Genomic DNA, 16,325 nt, shown 5'->3' with positions numbered 1-16,325 from the left:
CCTCCTACAGGAGCCTGTCCATTGTCCCCTGAGGCAGGGAGCAGGCCCACCCCTGTGGTGGGATGAGAGAGCAGTCTGGCAACTGCCCTCAGTGGAGGGAATGTCTGCGCATCTGACCTCCCCCCACAGAAACTACTAAATTAATGGTAACAGGACAACCAGGCGGGAAATAATAAGAATATTGACACACTGCAAAAATATAACTAATGTCACTGCGGCAGTTACATTTTATTTCAATTTGACCCTGTGTGAATGTGTAGAGATGGCATCCAACCAGTCAATCAAGTCTAAGCCTGATGATGCCTCATTGGGGTGTGGCATGTTTATAAGACAGAAACTTGGAACGTTTCCTTCTTTCTCTGCCTGTTCACCTTCCTCTTTGCTGGGACCCTGCCTACCTCCGAGGGTGGCCCCATATGAGCTACTGACCCTGAAAGTTGTCAGTACCCTGCCATGGCTCCACCGACCTTGGATCCACATAGCTCTGCATTCACTATCCTGTGATTTCCCGGAATCCCGTTCACCTTTCTGTGTCACCAGTCTGTGTTTACATGAGTCTAAAAAGGACCCCAGCTTACATCAGACTTATAGACTTGTGTTGGACTGGACTGAGAGGCCTTCTTGATATAAGATTATTTCTTTGTATAAAGCTCTTTCTCACTCAGTAGTTGTATTGAGTAAGTTGGGGGGTCGGGGTGGGGGGGGGGACCACATGATGTTTTTAGCCCCAAACTGGTGCACTGAGATGGCTGCATGAGCAGGTGCAATGTTGTGATGACAAAACCAGTCCCCCATCTGCCACAAACCAGGCCTTTTCTGTCGCACACTGTTATGCAATCTTTTCAGAAGCTCTAAATAGAAAGCTCGATTAACAGTCTGACCTGGTGGAAGGACCTCCAAATGCACTACATTGACATTTTCGTCCGTTAGGGAATTTGTCAGACATCCACAACGAAGTTTTTCATCAACTGGCATTTCACTTTTTTTTGAAATGAGACCACTCATGCACTTGAGTTTTTCCCATAGCTCTGTCCTTGTACTGCTCTGATTAACTCCACAACGGTTTCTGAGGCATTTTTCCCAAGCAGGAAACAAACTCCCAGAGGTACTCGCTGTTCTCTTAAATCGGCCATCACAAGAAAATGAGGTTCGCATGAAATTGCTCTGCAGAAAAAAATCACTGTGACCAGAGAGAATCTTCCTAGGCCATAATACCACTGGGTGTACCAACTCAGAGCAAATTGCTTGATGCTCCACCTAGTGGGGGAAATGTGTACTTTGAAAGCTCCACCGGGTGTAATTTTTTTCTGGTTTTTTGTTTGTTGGGTTGGGGGGGGGTGGCTCGTATACTAAAGGGAACACTTTGGACAACAACAACAGTAGCAGCAGCAGACAAACTGAGACAACATACAACATCACCCAGAAATCAACAAACTGAAAACAGAACTCAAAACAGCACAGAAATATAGGAAGACCAAAAAAACCACTCCAAAAAAACACACACAACAGGACAGCATCAAGCACATACATGTCAATAACAATATTGAATGTTAAGGGATTAAATACACCAGTCAAGATATAGAGAGTAGTACACTGGATAAGAACACAAGACCCATCAATATGCTACCTATCAGAAACATATCTTAAACAACTGACCACAAAAATCATAAGATGGTGAAAATTTACCAATCTGATTGTAAACAGATAAAAAGTAAGAATGGCAACATTACTCTCCAACACAACAGGCTTTAAGGCAAAGAAAACATAAGAGACAAAAAGGGACACTAATTATGAAAGAAACAATAAAACAAGACATAACACACATATATGCACCCAATAAAGGATCCTGGAAATATGTTAACTGAAGTCTTGCAGAATTGAGGTGACAAACAGCCAATGCAGCAATAATAGTGGGAGTCTTCAATGCACCACTCTCGAGGAAAAAATCTCAGTAAGTACACAGAAGAACTAAACAATACAATTAACCACTTTAATCTAGGTATATATAGAGCACTCCACCCAGCAGTAGCACAGTATACATTCTATTCACGTGCACAAGGAACATCTGTTAAGTCAAAAAGTAAGTCTTAGTAAATTTTTTGAGTAAATTTTAAGATGTTGTGATTCTCCACTCTGTTTTCTCAGACCACAATGTTATCAAACAAGGGCAAAAATAAAAGACTTGAGAACTGAATAACACATTACTTTAAAATGATTGTGTAACAGATGAAGCAAGACATGAAATTTTAAAAATCCTTGAAGCAAATGAGAATAAAAGCACAGCATACCAAAGCCACTAGGACACAGCACAAACACACATGGAAGAGAAAACCAAAATCAACACCTTTGCCCAGAATCTTGGACAACTAGAGGAATAGCACCCAAATAAACCTTCAGCCAGCAGGAGAAAAGAAATCACACAGATTAGAGCAGAAATAAATGGGTTAGAAATCAGAAAAACAATAGAAAAATCAACAAAACCAAAAGTTGGTTCTTTGAAAGCATTAAGACAATTGTCAAAACACTGACAAAGTTAACAAAGGAAAAGAAAGAGAAGATGATAATATCAAGAATTAGAGATGAAAGGGGTGACATCACAATAGAACCAAATGAAATAAAAAGAATAATAACACATTGCTCTGAAAGTCTGGGCTCCAACAAATTTGAAAACATTTCGAATGATGAAATGAACACATTTCTGGAAATACACCATCTACCCAAATTAACACAGCCCAACATAGAAAACCTCAACCCACACATGGCAGAAGAAGAAATATGTAACTGTCACGTGAAAAAAACGAACTGAGATGCCTCACAGTACAAGTGGGTAATGTTAATTGTATGGGGGCTTGGAATCACCCATACTGCTTGTACCTCCTATTATTAGTGAGAACACACACATTTGTGCTCACACACACACACTCTTTGGTGCTGAATTTAAAAAGAATAGCATTGTCAATAAATCCGACTTTGATGGGGGAAAACAAAGTAAGAAACAGATCAGGTCACTTAAAAACTTCTAATCAAGAAAAGTTCTGAACCAGATGGATTCCCTGGACAGTTCCACCAAGTATCCAAAGAAGATAGACTCTTCCAGAATGTAGACAAGAAGAGCAAACTCTTTTTATGAAACGAGTATAACCCGATACCAAAACCAAGCCAAGACACCATAAGGATAGAAAACTGTAGCCCAATATCCCTTTTAGACATGGATGCAAAGATTCCCAACAAACTTCTAGCCAATAGCATCCAACAACATATCAAATAATAATAATAATAATACACCATGATTAAATGAGATTCATAACACATACATAAGGGTGGTTCAACATAAGAAAAACAATGTTATTCACTATATAAACAAAACAAAAGATAAGAACCACATGATCATATCAACTAATGCAAAAAAAAGCCATATAACAGCATCCAAAAGCCATCTTGGTTTAAAAAAAAAAGCCAAATAGGAATCAAAGTGAAATATCTGAAAATAATGAAGGCCATTTTTTAATGGAAAAAAAATATGCAAACAATCCCCTGTGAACAGAAACTGAAGAAAAATGACCCCTTAGCACCACTTGTATGCAACATTGTGCTGGAAGTCATAGGTAGAACCATTACTCAACAAAAAGAAATCAAACTAATCCAAATAGGCAAAAAATAAGTGAAATTCTCACCATTTACAGATGATATGATTTTAACCAAAGATTTGGTTTAAAAAAATTGGAAACAATAGAAAGATTCAGCAACAAAGCAAGATGTAGGATTAATACACAAAAATCTATCAGCTTCCTGTACACTCGTGAAGAGAATGTTAATAAAGAAATCATGAAAACAGTACCATCTACAATAACCTCACAAAAGAGAAAATACTTAGGAATAACCCTAACTAGAGAAACAAAATGATTGTACAAAGAAAACAACAAAACACTACTACAGAAAACAAGAGATTTTCACAAATGGAAAAATGTGCCATGTTCAAGAAAGAGGCTTAAGATTATAAAAATGTCAATACTACCCAAAGCAATCTACAAATACAACCCAATTCCAATCTGGATCCCAACTCCATTGTTTAAACTAATTACTAAGAGGTCCAGGTTAAGAACTAAATCGGAAGACTCGAACTACCAAACCTCAAAACCTATAGAGCCGCAGTCATCAAACAGCCTGGTATCTGACAATGATAGGTGCACTGACCACTGGAACTAGAAACCCGGAAATACATTCATCCACCTACAGACAATTGATCTTTGACAAGGGCAAAAAATTTTAATGGGAAAGATATAGTCTCTGCAACAAATGGTGCTGGCAAAATTTTATCTCGATCTGCAAAAGAATGAAACAGGACCCATACGTTACTCCATGTACAAAAGCAAACTCAATATGGACCAAAGACCTATAATGATCATCAATGAAAAAATACAGATAAACTTAAGGGCCCCATTGCAGGGCACAGACATACTGCCCAACACAGCACACACAGTAATATACAAAATAAATGGCTGAGGCCTACGAAAACTAAGACACTTCTGCACATCAAAAGACTTCATCAAAACAATAAAAAGAGAACCCACGCACTGGGACCAATCTTTAGCAAGGACACAACAAATAAGAGAATCATCTAGAGATTTCCCAAAATCTATAGAAATCTGCAATACCGCAAAAAGAAAAAATATTAAATTGTATTAGGCTGTGTTGTCCAGAGAAACAAAACCATGACACTCAAATAAAGCAAGGACTTTATAGCAAGAAGTAATAAGAAAGCATCCTAGCCCAGTCCCTGGGTCATAGCCCAGTCCGTGGGTCCTAGCCCAGTCCATGGGTCCACTGCTAGTTGGAACCCTCAGACCCACATCGCAGCAGGCTGGTGCAGTAGAAAGGTCAAGTGGAATCAGATAAATAGAGGCTGATAGGTGCAGAGGACATGGATCAAAGGCCGGTGGGGCCATGGTAGGGTGCACACATGGGGCCTCCTGGAGGCAGACAAAGAATCCCAGCCAGCAGGAAAGCAGACAGAGAGTTTCCCAGTGTCCCTCCTATGAAAAGGATAGAATTGATAGCTTGGACTCCACTCGGACACTTTCATCCAGGTACAAGTTGACCTAAAATCTAACCACCACATGAAGAACCCAAGTAAAAGGTGAGCAAAGGACATAAACGGGCAGTTCACCAAAACGGACATCCAAATGGCTAACAAACATGTGAAAGGTGTTCATGCTCCTTAGCCACCCAGGAGAGGCAAATCAAAATGACGATGAAATATCCCCTTACACCGACAATGACAGCCCGATTCAAAGAGAAAAAGAAAACAGCAAACGCTGGAGGGTATGGAGCAGGGGCCCTCAAACTATGGCCCGGCCCGTGGGCCACATGCGGCCCGCCGCCAAGGACATTAATCCAGCCTGCGGGGTGTTTTTGCCCCGTTTTGTTTTGTTACTTCAAAATAAGATATGTGCAGTGTGCATAGGAATTTGTTCATAGGGTTTTTTTTAAAACTATACTCCGGCCTCCAACGAGTCTGAGGGACAGAGAGCTGGCCCCCTTTTTTAAAGTTTGAGGACCCTTGAGAGATTGGAACATGCACTTAGACACTACTGGTGGGTCTGTAAACATGCCCCACATCCAGCTGGGTCCTAAGGGGGCGGTTGTGTGGGAAGGGTAAAACTAAAAAGACATAAGAGAAGGCATGCAAGGGCTCACCTCTTCCATGACAACCGGAACCAGAATGAGGCAGCAATGCATTCTCTCATGAGTTTATATCATCTAGGGCATGCAAGCCCCGGTAAGCACATACATAACAGGAAGGGTTTAGATTAGAGGTATACACGTAACATGTGGGGGATGAGCTGGGGGTATACACGCAATAGGAGGGGGAGGTACTAGAGGTAACAAGAAGGTATATACATAACAAGATGGGTGGGCTCTAGAGTCAAGATGGCAGCCTAACCTTGGTTGTCTCTGAGCTTGCTTGACCTTGGGTGTCTCTGAGCTCTTCTCAAGTGGGATAATCTATGATCCTTTTCAGAGGAGAGTGGGCCCTACTTAGAGTGGGACAGACAATTGGGTCTGATTGCTCTAGATGGCAGACAACCTTCGGCAAGTAGCCTTCAAGCAGTTGACCTTCAAGCATATATAGTAGCAACCATGCGCTTGCAAGCACCTTAAGGTTGACATTATTCCAGTGGAACGTCGTGGGGCCTAACTTTTACTTAGGAAAATGTGACTGGAATGTATCTCCAGCCCACAAATGTGAAAATCTCCCTCCACGGGAGCCCTGGCCTCCAAGACTCCTTAACCTATGAATGTAGAGAATTTTTCCATATACACTCTCTTCCCGATTCTGTTTCCCACATACAACCATGGTGGAAAACAATATGGTGTTATCTCAAACCACTGAGAATAGAAATTCCATATAAGCCAGCAATACCTCTGCTGAGTATATTACCTAAGAAGTAAGAGCTATAACACAGGAAACTATGCACCCATTTGTGCCTGGCAGCACTGTGCACCATAAGAAGAAGTTGGAAATAGCCCAAATGCCCATCAGTAGGAATGTGTATGAAGAAACTTCAGTACACACACACACTGAAATAGTGTGCATCACCAAAAACCAAGAATGAAGCCACAAAACACCTCATAGCATGTATAAACTTGGAGAACATTACGCTGAATGGAATGAGTAGATCACAAAGCGACAAATATCATATAAGACCTCTACTCTAAGGGTAAAAGGCAAGACATAAACTTGCATACCCAAAGGAATAGACTTTGGGGCTTCCCCGGGGAAGAAGGGTGGGCAAAGGCGGGAGGATGAAGCAGTGGACTAGAAGGGTGACAGGGCTTAGCTTCAGTGAGAGGAAGGATAGAGCTCATGAGAGGGAAAAGTGAAATCAGGAGAAGGGCGGGCTAGAATACAGGGGAGGTGTGAGGGGTAGTTTGAACTGTTGGATGCAGAGTTGATGTTGATGATCAAGCATATAACCCCCAACTAATTCACAGATTTTAAAAACAGATTTTTAAAACGACTTGCTGGTTTTAAATATAGGATAGAGCCTGGTGAAACCTCCAACGTGGCCTTGGCCATCCCTTGAAACTGGACCTGAACTCACCCCTGAGGCTCAATGGTCAACCAGACAACAGACAGGTCTATAAGGGAGCACTAGTGCTGGAAGGTGCGCATGCCTTAGGTAATTAGGAGTAAAGTAATGAATGAATTATATGTGATCATTTGGGGTCTAGAGAGCAGCATTTGCCCAAAGACAAAGGAGGAGCTGGGGGGAGTGGTGTGTCAGAGAATAGGAGGAAACAGAAAGTATGGAATTGCTGAAAGTAAAACAGATGATCCCTGTTAATCTTCACCCAATTCACAAAAAGTTTTGTTTGGTAAAAATATAATAATGATGATGTAGGCAGAGTGCTCTGCCCACACAGCAAAGCAAACAGAGAAAGGGATCCACCGCCAGCAAGTCCCTTCCCTGCATAAAGTTTCCGGCTCTGTGAAAGTTCTCACGTGTAGCATAGTCTCATCTCGTCCCAGCAGAAATGCTGGTGGGCCTGCTAGCCCAACAGTGCCACCAAAGTCCCTTCGACAAGAAACTCTTAAGTCTGAGTGGCGCAAACAGCTGACATGCTCAGCTGGTAACCCAAAGATTCGAGGTTGGAGTTGGCCCAGAAAGACTGCATTTTGTTTTGTTTCTTGTAAAACTCTCCCTGCCGGTAGCAACAATGAAACATACAACTGTCCTCTAGTTCCTAAATGCTTCCTACCCCCCACTATCATGTTCCCAATTCTACCTTACAAATCTGGCTAGACCAGAGGATGTACACGATACAGGTAGGAACTGGAAACACAGGGAATCCAGGGCAGATGATCCCTTCAGGACCAGTGGTGAGAGTGGCGATACTGGGAGCGTGGAGGGAGGGTGGGATGGAAAGGTGGAACCGATTATAGGGATCCACATGTGCCCTCCTCCAGGGGAGATGGACAACAGAAAAGTGGGTGAAGGGAGATGTCAGACAGTGGAAGATATGACAAAATAATAATAATTTATGAATTATGAAGGGTTCATGAGGGAGGGAGAGTGTGGAGGCAGGCAGAAAAATGAGGAGCTGATATTAAGGGCTCAAGTAGAAAGCAAATGTTTTGAGAATGATGATGGCAACAAATGTGCTTGACACAATGGATGGATGGATGGATTGTGATAAGAATTTTATGAGTCCCTAATAAAATGATTTAGATAAAAAGAAACAACTCTCCCTGCCATACGTTTCAACTCCTTTCGACCACAAAGGACAGAACAGAACTGTCCCTTTGGGGCTCCAAGGCTGTAAATCGTTACGGGAGTGAAACCTCGTTTCATTAATTTGTCTTTCTAAAGCCCTTAATCTCTTGCTGTTAGATTGAAATGGGTCCCCCCAAAATATGAGGCGTTGGAATTCTCACCCTTATATCTGTGAATGCAATCCTAGTTGGAAACGGAGGTTTTGTGATGTTAATGAGACCCTATTAGTGTGCAGTGTGTCCTCAGACTAAATTCTTCTGAATTGTAAGGAATAATTTGTTCCAAGAATCACAAAGCTTATGATGCAGACAGATGCCCCTTGAGGGTTGCCAAGGAACACTGGAACTACAGAAGCTGAGACAAAGATCTTCCCCCAGAGCAGAAAGACAGCCTTTCCCTAGATGCCTTGATTCAGGCTTCTAGTCTTTTAAGTTGTGAGCAAATAAATTTCTGTTCTGGAAAGCCCTCGCTTACACAGCAGCATGCGGAAAACAAGGCCCCTGCCTCCAGGAGGATGACATTCCGCTGGAACTCGATTGCAGCTTACTTCAGGATCTCAGAGTCCATCTTCCTGGTTGCTGGATTTTTACCCCCTGCCTTATGGAGCATCTTATCTGGCCTTCCTCCTGCTCCTTCCTGTAGATGAGAGGCCTTTCTCTCATCCCTCCTGGTTGGGATCCTCGTCTCTGAAGCTCCTCTCTGTCAAACTCCATCCCTGGAAAGCCCTATCCTTTTCCCAGCTCTCCCAGTAACACCAAGGACCACCTCCCATTTCCAGCTGGGTCCACGTTGGTTCTCACCCCAGTAGAGGACAATGTCCTGGCCACCGAGACTGCTGTGCTTCACTCGGCAGGACAGGCCAGCAGCCTCCCCAGCCGCCACGTCCAGGGTGACTCGGAGATACCAGGTCCCGTCAGCATTGGGCAGGACATCACCTCGCCGAGAGCCAGGCTGCTCCTGCTCCCCCCTCAGCCACGTCACCCACACAGGCTTCGGGTAGAATCCAGAGACGCGGCACACCAGCAGCAGACGGTCAGGACCAGGAGTGGGTCCCCTGGACAGCCAGGCCACAGGCTTCTCTGTACCAAAAAAAAAGGGGATGGGGGAGGAAGATCTTAACGTGCGGACTCTGCTCCCTGTATTAGAATAAGCTCATGCTTCCCACGTTTTCACTTCTGGACATGAAGCCCCTCATAGCTTTCATCGATTTGTGTGAACTTCTCTGGGAATGTCTGCCCTGATACGCATGCCCCTTCCCCTGACTCCAGCTGAGATAGTGGGGAGTAGGAAGTGGTTCCAACCAAACTGCCCTCAGGTAAGTTTCAACTCATAGCGACCCTATATAGGGATTCTGAGACTGAATCTTTGCAGGCGAGTACAACCTAGGCTTAGTAACTGCTCAATTAATGTCTACAGAATAAAGGAGAATCCTCACCAGGTCTCCATCCCCTCTTGAGCCTTTCGCTTCTTCTGTTGCTTAAAGGGATGAGAACAACGAAATGAAAAATCCTAGACGGAGTCTCAGACTGAAGGATAGTGGTGACCCTAGGGTGAGTGAGGGGTGGGGGCTGCATCAGCTGGCACTGTCAGAGGGAGTGTGTATTGACTTTGTGTGCAGTGTTTCAGTGGAGATTTATTATTTTTATAAGAATATCCCTTTAGCACTTAAAGCAACACACACATTTTTGTAATCCCAGTTTACATGTATCTACAAGGAAAAAACTCTTTGCTAAGATGTTTGAATCTTCTAACGCACTCATGTCAGAGCTGTCTTATTATGATTCAAATAAAAAGGTGCTTCAGAACATGTAGTTTCTCTGCACACACTACACCAGGAAGTGACCCTTTCAGTTTTGGGACTGTTATCGCTGTTGCTGATTTTTTTTTAATGTTCCGCTATTTCCATTATAATGTTGTGGTAATTAGTATCTGTAGACCTATATCAATAACTATTTTGAAGATGAAGTAGTCATTAATGGAGAGAGAAAAATTGTAATGGCTCTGCTCAGTTACTAATATAATTTGACGTTGAATAAAGAAGATTGAAGAAGAACCAATGCTTTTAAATCGTAGTGCTGGAGAAGAACATTGACAGGACCGTGGGCTGCTCAAAAGACAAGCACTGGTCTGTGTTGGGAGAAATAAGGACCGAGGATACTCCTCAGAGGCAAGGAGGATAAGACTTGGTCTTACATACTTTGCACATGTTGTCAGGAAGACCAGACCCTGGAGAAGGACATGGTGGTTAGTGGAGGGGCAGCGAAAAAGAGGAAAGCCCCAAGGAGATGGATTGACACAGTGGCCGCCACAACGGGCTGAAGCAAAAAAGCAATTGTGCAGAGGGGGCAGGACTAGGCGATGTTTAGTTCTGCTTTGCATAAAGGTAGCTATGGGTTGGAAAGCACCTAGCAACAACAACAAGGAATAATAGCACTTAAAGAATTTACAGCTGTATTTATTCCATAGTATTCTTCGATTAAAATAGATAATAAACATGACTAAGGAGACCTGGTGGAACCCCGTATATGTGAGAGAGGAAGAGGAGGCCACCTACTGCTGTAAAGATTCACAGCATCAGAAAGCCACCAGAGTCGTTAGAGCCTGTCCTATAGGGTCACCTTGAATCAGAAAGGACACAGGAGGGAGTACCCCTGGTGGTACAGTGGTTACTCATTGCACCGCAGTCTGCAAGGTCAGCAGTTCGACCACCAGCTGCTCTTTGGGAGAAAGATGGGCGTTTCTACTCTGGTAAAGAGTTACAGGTGTCTGAAACTCACCCGAGCAGCTCTACCCTGACCTATTGCTATGAATCGACAACAACTCCACGACAGTGAGTGTCGATTTTGGTTTGGGGACGAGAGCGATGCATTGAGGGGCGGGTGGCACCAATCCTAGAGACGCCAAGGTGAAGGGATGGGTAAGGGAGACAAGCTGACCTTTCTTCTCCAGTTCTGCCTTCCCCGCCTCAACGAGACCAAGGACAAGTTGGGGACAGGTTTCCCTGAGCAAGTGCTGTGCCATTTCCGTGGTCACTTCATCCTGATTGAGCCCGTTGGTGATCAGTGCAGTCCAAGGAGGGGCCTCTGGAGCTGGCCTCCAAGAGTTTCCTTGGAAACTCAGGGCGTCGTTTCCTTGGTAGGCTGCGAGGAGGAAGGTTTCTGTGGTGCTCCCCGAGTTTACCTTACAGCCAGCACACACCTGGATCTCAATGGGATCTGAGGAGACATATGAAGATCAGAGAGGTGTAAGGGACTGCAGGGATCAAGGGGAAAAGCGGGTCTCGCTCGGGGCTCTACTACTATCCTGGGCATCCAGAAAAGAGGAAAACAAAATCTCAAGGTCAAGCGAATTCGGACTCTGGCCCTCGAGTGAGTGAGAGTCAACCTGCCCCAGGGTTCTGGGTGGGAGTGGGCGATTTGGAGCAAATGGAAAATGCGATCTTGGGAGCCATCTCCAGGGACAAGTGGAAATCATCCCAAGAGGGCAGAGAAAGAAGGGGGCCGACTCACGTGGGCCAGTCTCTCAAGTGGAATTCTATGTCCTCTGGCCCAGTTTGGGTACGTGCCCAGGATCCCACCCCTCCGCTCGCAGTCTCCCCGCAGCATTCTGACGAATCCATGCACAAGGCGTTGGAATTTGAGCAGATAAAACTGAAATAGCTGAAGCAGATCCTCCCACTGCTGCTCGCTGAAGTTGCCAAGGGACCAGGGCAGCAGGAAGCGCAGCGCGTCCGAGTCGTGGCACCAGCTGTGGGTCTGCAGCTCCCCCAGCCACCCGGAGCAATCCGTGAGCACCCAGCTGCTATTGACGAAGGAGGAGATCTGGAGAGCGCGGAAAGTGAAATTCTCTGCAGGGCCTGGGACACAGCAAAGGCGAAGGGTAGAGGGTGAAGGAGAGCCAAGGGCACAAAAACCAGGGTAGAGGGTGAAGGAGAGCCAAGGGCACAAAAACCGCGAGCCCAGGCCCAGTCCTGCAGAGGGCACTGCAGGTGCCCAGCCTGGTCTGCTCGCGCCTTCTCCCAGCCAGCCGCCCTCCCAGACTGCCCCCCGCCCCCTCAGGCCCTGCACTCACCCTCAGAGCTGGCCCAAACCTGGGACAGCCCCCAGAACAGCAGGAGCTGCCAGAGTCCCATGGCCTCAGGCTGAGGCTGCTCCTGGCTGCCGGCCTCTGGAAACCTGAGCCCTGATTCTGCCCCGGCCCGCAGAACTCTGAGCCTGGAGCAGGCGCACCCAGACACGTTTCCTGCTCCGACCTCAGAGCACCTCATCCCCAACCCCCACCCATGCAGACGCCCAGCTGGGAGATCTGCACTTCCCCAGGGGGATACTGTGCAGGTAGGGATCTGAACTGAGAAGAGCTTTGGTCTGCCTCCCAGGAGCCGCCTGAAGCTGCAACACAAGTCAGTTTCACTACCAGTTTTCCCGAATCTGTCCAGGGAGAACTTGGGATAGCCCGCGGGAAGTGTTCGCAACTAGTGTTTTCAGTTTTGAAAACGTGGCATAAAGTTCTATCCACGGCCCACTTTTACCCGTTCTTAAAATGCAAGGGGGGTAAAAGCAGAAAGAGAGAGAGAGAGAAATACCCGTGGGTTCCCAATGGATGTTTTTAGATGAAGCCACTCTGGGGCGGTTTTTGTTTTCCTTTTCTTTGTTATGTTTCTCGAAATTTCCACCGTATTGCGTTGATTATGAAACTAAAACACAAAATTCATTTCCTAGGCTCTTCCTCCTCACTTCCCCTTTCCCAGAGCACCCTCTATTCCCCTCTCTTCTCCATCTTGGTCATCTCCTCTTCTTTCCTGGCTACCTAGACTCTCCCCTCAGACCCTCAGCTCTCCAGCCTGCCTTAGCTGCCTTGTCCCGTTCTCCATTACTTCCTTGTTCATTCCCTCTCCGAACCGGAGCCTGTTTCCTAGAACCGGAACACAGTTCACTCTGCAAAAATATATTCCTGTTTTCGAGAACCAGGATAGAAGTCCGGCGGGGACTAGACAGGCAGCCCCGTGGTTCAGAACCTCAGTGCCCGGGGAAGAAAGGTCCCTTCTCTGTAAGCCAGACCCTGGATAACCCCCTAGCCCCTCCTTCTCCCTCCTTTATCCAGTCCATCCCCAAACCAAAACCTGTTGCCTACTAGTAGATTCCGACTGGCGCTGCCTCTGCCTGTTAGAACAGATCCATAACGTTTTCTGCAATCCTTACAGACACTAGCCACCAGGCCTTTCTTCTGTCGCCTCGCTAGATGGGTTCCAAGTGCCATCACTATCAGCCTAGCACAACCATTTGCACCCCCATTAAGGCATCTGTTCCACCCACCCACGCCCCTTCTTTACTTTCCCTCTTTTTAAATAAATTCCCTCTTTTGAATATGGCTCCTTCACTGCCATCTCCACCACCTTCATCACCTAAGTCTCTTGCCTGGTTTCCTGAAATAGCTCTTTCAAGACAGAGACCACAATCCACGCAGGGCCTACAAGAGTTTCCAGTGGCTGGCCCCAGTATATCTTCCACCACATCTCTCACTTGCTCTGTACCTTAGCCTAGCTTTCCGGTTCCTCCTTTACGGCACAGTGCTTCCTCCTGTTCATGTGCTTTGCACAAACAGTGCTCTCCACTGAGAAAACTCGTTCCTTCCTCTGTTGCCTGCCCATAATTAATTCCAACTCAGACCTTATCTCAAGTATTTCTTTTGGAAGTCTTCCCAGAGTGCCCAGAGGACAACATTTGAACAAAAACAGATCTAAATCAGCCCTACCTCCATCCTTTGTCTATTGGCTGGTTTTGAGAGCCTTTTCTCCAGCACATTATCAGCGTTTTCAGTTAGGAATTGGTTAGGCCTCCCTCTGTGTCCTCTCCTTAATCCGATGAAAAGACACTGGGGTACCCTGGGAGTATGTCTCTTTCTGCGGGTTCTTTCCTTTCTACCGACATTAACAGTCCCTCTTCCCACCTCGGGTGTAGTAAGAGGTAAGATGAGAGTAGATTTCGGTCCCTTACTCTTGTCTGGAATCTTGGAGATAGCCCTTATTCATCCTATCTTATTAAGCTTAATATTGGCCCACAACAGTTTAAGAAAAACATAGGAAGCTATTTTTTGTTTAAAATGAAAGATACCTTACTAAAATAAGATACCTAACCCAATGCAATGTCATTTTTTTAATCTGGTAGGCATGCATGGTTCTACTTTAGTGAATGACTTTTATTGAACATTTTACCCTATCACCAACCCCCATTGTTTGCGTAAATACTGGCCAGTCACTTAAGATTTTAATCTGCACAAGTCAAGAATCCATGTATGACACTCTGACGCTGACCTATACTTGTATAACTTTGTCAGCAGTGATTTTAATTCTATACCGTTGGCTACGTTAATGACACAGTCAATAAAATTACCTTATGCTCCAGGGGGATGATTGATGTTCTCTATCACAAAATGATAATGCTGTCTCTAAAGTGAAGCAGAGATATATTTATACTATAGAGATATGAATGGATTTTAGACTTGCACATAGTTCTAACCTCAATATAAGACCAATTAGTTCTTATGACGTGACCCTGCTCAATGCTCACCCTCATAAAGAGATCACTCAAGATATGGGTGCCAGGGCAAAGTGTGGTGAAGAAATTAGACGGTGCCTGGCTACCAGAAAGAATAGTACTTCTGGTCTTAAAACATTATCTTCAAAGAAGCAGCCGTCTAAGTGAGGCATCAACTAAGTCCACATTGAAGAAGCACACCAGCCTGTGTGAGCCAAGGATTGTAAATATAAGTGTATGCAAATATAAATATAATATATTTATATTAGATATTTATATTTAGCATAAATATAAAAATCATGAAATGCAATTCTAAAGGAGGGTGTGATACTACACTTAAGTTGGGAACTCCCAGTTTGCAGAAGGCTATGGATGACAGGTATTTTTGTTGCTTGTGTTGTTAGGTGCCCAGTTGGTTCTGACCCACAGCCACCCTACGCACAACAGAATGAAACACAACCCTGTCCTTCACCATCCTCACAATTATTTCTATGCATGAACCCACGTTCCAGTCACTGTGTCCACTCATCTTGTGGAGGGCCTTCCTCTCCTTCAGTGCCCCTCTACTGTACCAAACATGATGTCCTTCTCCAGGAACTGATCTCTCTTGACAACACATCCAAAGTATGTAAAATTAAGTCTTTCCATCCTTGCCTTAAAGGAACATTCTGGCTATACTTCTTCCAAGACAGACCAGTTTGTCCGTTTAGCAGTCCATGGTACTTTCAACATTCTTCTCAAATGCATCGATTCTTCTCTGATTTTCTTTATTCAGTGTCCAACTTTCACATGCATATGAAGCCATTGAGAATGCTATGGCTTGAGTCAAGTGCACCTTAGCTTAGTCCTCAGAGCAATATTCTTGCTTTTCAATACTTGAAAAAGGTCTTGTGCAGCAGTTTTACCCAATGCAAGTTGTCTTTTGATCTCTTGATGGTTGTTTCCATGAGAATTGATTGTGGATCCAAGCAAGATGAAATCCTTGACAACTTTAACCATCTTTTCCATTTAGCGTGTTACCTGTTGTCCAGTTGTGAGAATTTGTATCTCCTTGACAGTGAGTTCTAATCCATACTGAAGGCTGCAGTCCTTGATCTTCATCAGCAAGTGCTTCGATTCCTCCTCACTGTCAGCAAGCAAGGCTATCTCATCCACACATCTCAGATTGCTAATAAGCCTTCCTCCGAACCGCATGCCACATCCTTCTTCATATAAGCCAGTTTCTATTGTTATTTGATCAGCATACAGATTGTATACAACCCTGATGCACACCTTACCTGATTTTAACCCATGACGTATGCTCTTGATCTCTTCCCATAGCTGCCTCTTGATCCATGTACAAGTTCCACATGAGCACAGTCAAGTGTTCTGGAATTCCCATTCTTCTGAAGGTTATCCATACTTTGTCATGATCCACACAGTCAAATGCCTTTGTGTAGTCAATGAAACACAAGTAAATGTCTCTCTGATATTCTCTGCTGTGAGCCAGGATCCATCTGACATCAGCAGTGAT

The 16,325-nt window shown here is 44.7% G+C and overlaps 1 protein-coding gene across 2 annotated transcripts in view; it reads right to left on the bottom strand.

The window, feature by feature from the left end:
- CD1D (CD1d molecule) overlaps positions 1-12,459 on the bottom strand; it is a 15,153-nt gene extending 2,694 nt beyond the window's left edge. The window contains exons 1-4 of one of the 2 annotated variants that reach the window (XM_045298461.1): positions 12,351-12,459; positions 11,869-12,135; positions 11,216-11,494; positions 9,080-9,358 (exon numbers count right to left, since the gene is read on the bottom strand). In XM_045298461.1, the coding sequence (XP_045154396.1) occupies positions 9,080-9,358; positions 11,216-11,494; positions 11,869-12,135; positions 12,351-12,411 (886 nt within the window). In that variant the 5' untranslated portion in view covers positions 12,412-12,459. The remainder of the gene's footprint in view (positions 1-9,079; positions 9,359-11,215; positions 11,495-11,868; positions 12,136-12,350) is intronic. The other variant, XM_045298462.1, reaches the window with a different exon arrangement.
- Positions 12,460-16,325: the final 3,866 nt, after the last annotated feature.

The sequence above is a fragment of the Echinops telfairi genome, unplaced genomic scaffold (genome assembly GCF_000313985.2).
Source record: "Echinops telfairi isolate 266 unplaced genomic scaffold, ASM31398v2 ScPeMD7_7425;HRSCAF=8463, whole genome shotgun sequence".
Classification (NCBI taxonomy): Eukaryota; Metazoa; Chordata; class Mammalia; order Afrosoricida; family Tenrecidae; genus Echinops; species Echinops telfairi.
Note: the sequence above shows the minus strand (reverse complement) of the source record. Positions and strands in the feature narration are given on the sequence as shown.